The sequence below is a fragment of the Phodopus roborovskii genome, unplaced genomic scaffold, assembly GCF_943737965.1.
Source record: "Phodopus roborovskii unplaced genomic scaffold, PHOROB, whole genome shotgun sequence".
Classification (NCBI taxonomy): domain Eukaryota; kingdom Metazoa; phylum Chordata; class Mammalia; order Rodentia; family Cricetidae; genus Phodopus; species Phodopus roborovskii.
The window spans coordinates 1,712,832-1,713,819 of record NW_026126515.1 but is presented as its reverse complement, the minus strand read 5'-3'; the positions used below and the strand labels follow the sequence as shown (position 1 = coordinate 1,713,819).

General features: G+C 46.4%; 1 protein-coding gene across 1 annotated transcript; it reads left to right on the top strand.

Annotated features, from left to right (window-relative positions):
* The first annotated feature begins 204 nt into the window (after window positions 1-204).
* Window positions 205-768, top strand: LOC127230881 (NADH dehydrogenase [ubiquinone] 1 beta subcomplex subunit 11, mitochondrial-like). Its single transcript, XM_051196167.1, has one exon. It carries the CDS (start codon window positions 205-207, stop codon window positions 661-663), a length of 459 nt encoding a protein of 152 aa, XP_051052124.1. The 3' UTR covers window positions 664-768.
* Window positions 769-988: the final 220 nt, after the last annotated feature.

The following is a 988-nucleotide window of genomic DNA, read 5'->3' as shown; positions in this document are numbered from 1 at the left end:
GAGGCATAGGCAGGTGAGGCTCTATGATTTCCAGGACAACTTGGTCTACATAGTGAGTTTCAGGTCAGCTAGGGCTGCATAGTAATATCTTGGTTTGTTTGTTTGTTTGTTTTTAAGAAAGAAAGAAGCCAAACTGAGAATCTAGAAATGAAACGTAAATAAATCAAATAAAAAGTTTAATGGAAGCCAGCAGCACGAGTTGTCATGGCGGCCGGGTTGTTAAGTTGGTGTGCTCGCTGCCTTTCGGCAGCAGCAGCAGCGGTACGAGGGTTCCCAGGTGCCCGCATCCTCTGGGAATCCTCCAGGGCTGTAATCTCCCCGTCTGCTGTGGAGAGAAAGTGGCAACAAGAACCGACCATGCGCTGCCAGGAGGACCCAGAACCCGAGGACGAAAACATCTACACGAAGAACCCAGACTTTCATGGTTATTACCAGGACCCTGTGGTGGACGTCTGGAATATGAGGGCTGTCTTCTTCTTTGGTTTTTCCATCGTCCTGGTCTTGGGTACCACCTTTGTGGCATATCTGCCTGACTACAGAATGCAAGAGTGGGCCCGCCGAGAAGCTGAGAGACTTGTGAAATATGGAGAAGCCAATGGCCTCCCCATCATGGAATCCAACTGTTTTGATCCCAGCAAGATCCAGTTACCAGAAGATGAGTGATGAATTACTGAGAAGGGCTTAAGAAGCACTACTTTGTCCACCTCCTGCCTGTTATTCTCCTGGTTCCTCCAAGCACCTTATTAAAGGGATTGAAAGAAAAAAAAAGGTTAATGGAAAGCCTCAGGAACAAAATGGAGCATGGGATCGACAGAATATCAAGACTTGAGGACAAGGTAGAAGAATTGGAACAGTCAGTCAAGGGCAAACATAAATTAGTAAAAATACATGAGTGGAACATGAAAGTTCTTTGGGACACACTATGAAAACCCAACTTCCTGAAGTACGGGCATAGGAAAGGAGAGAATGGGCTTGTCAAAGGCATAGA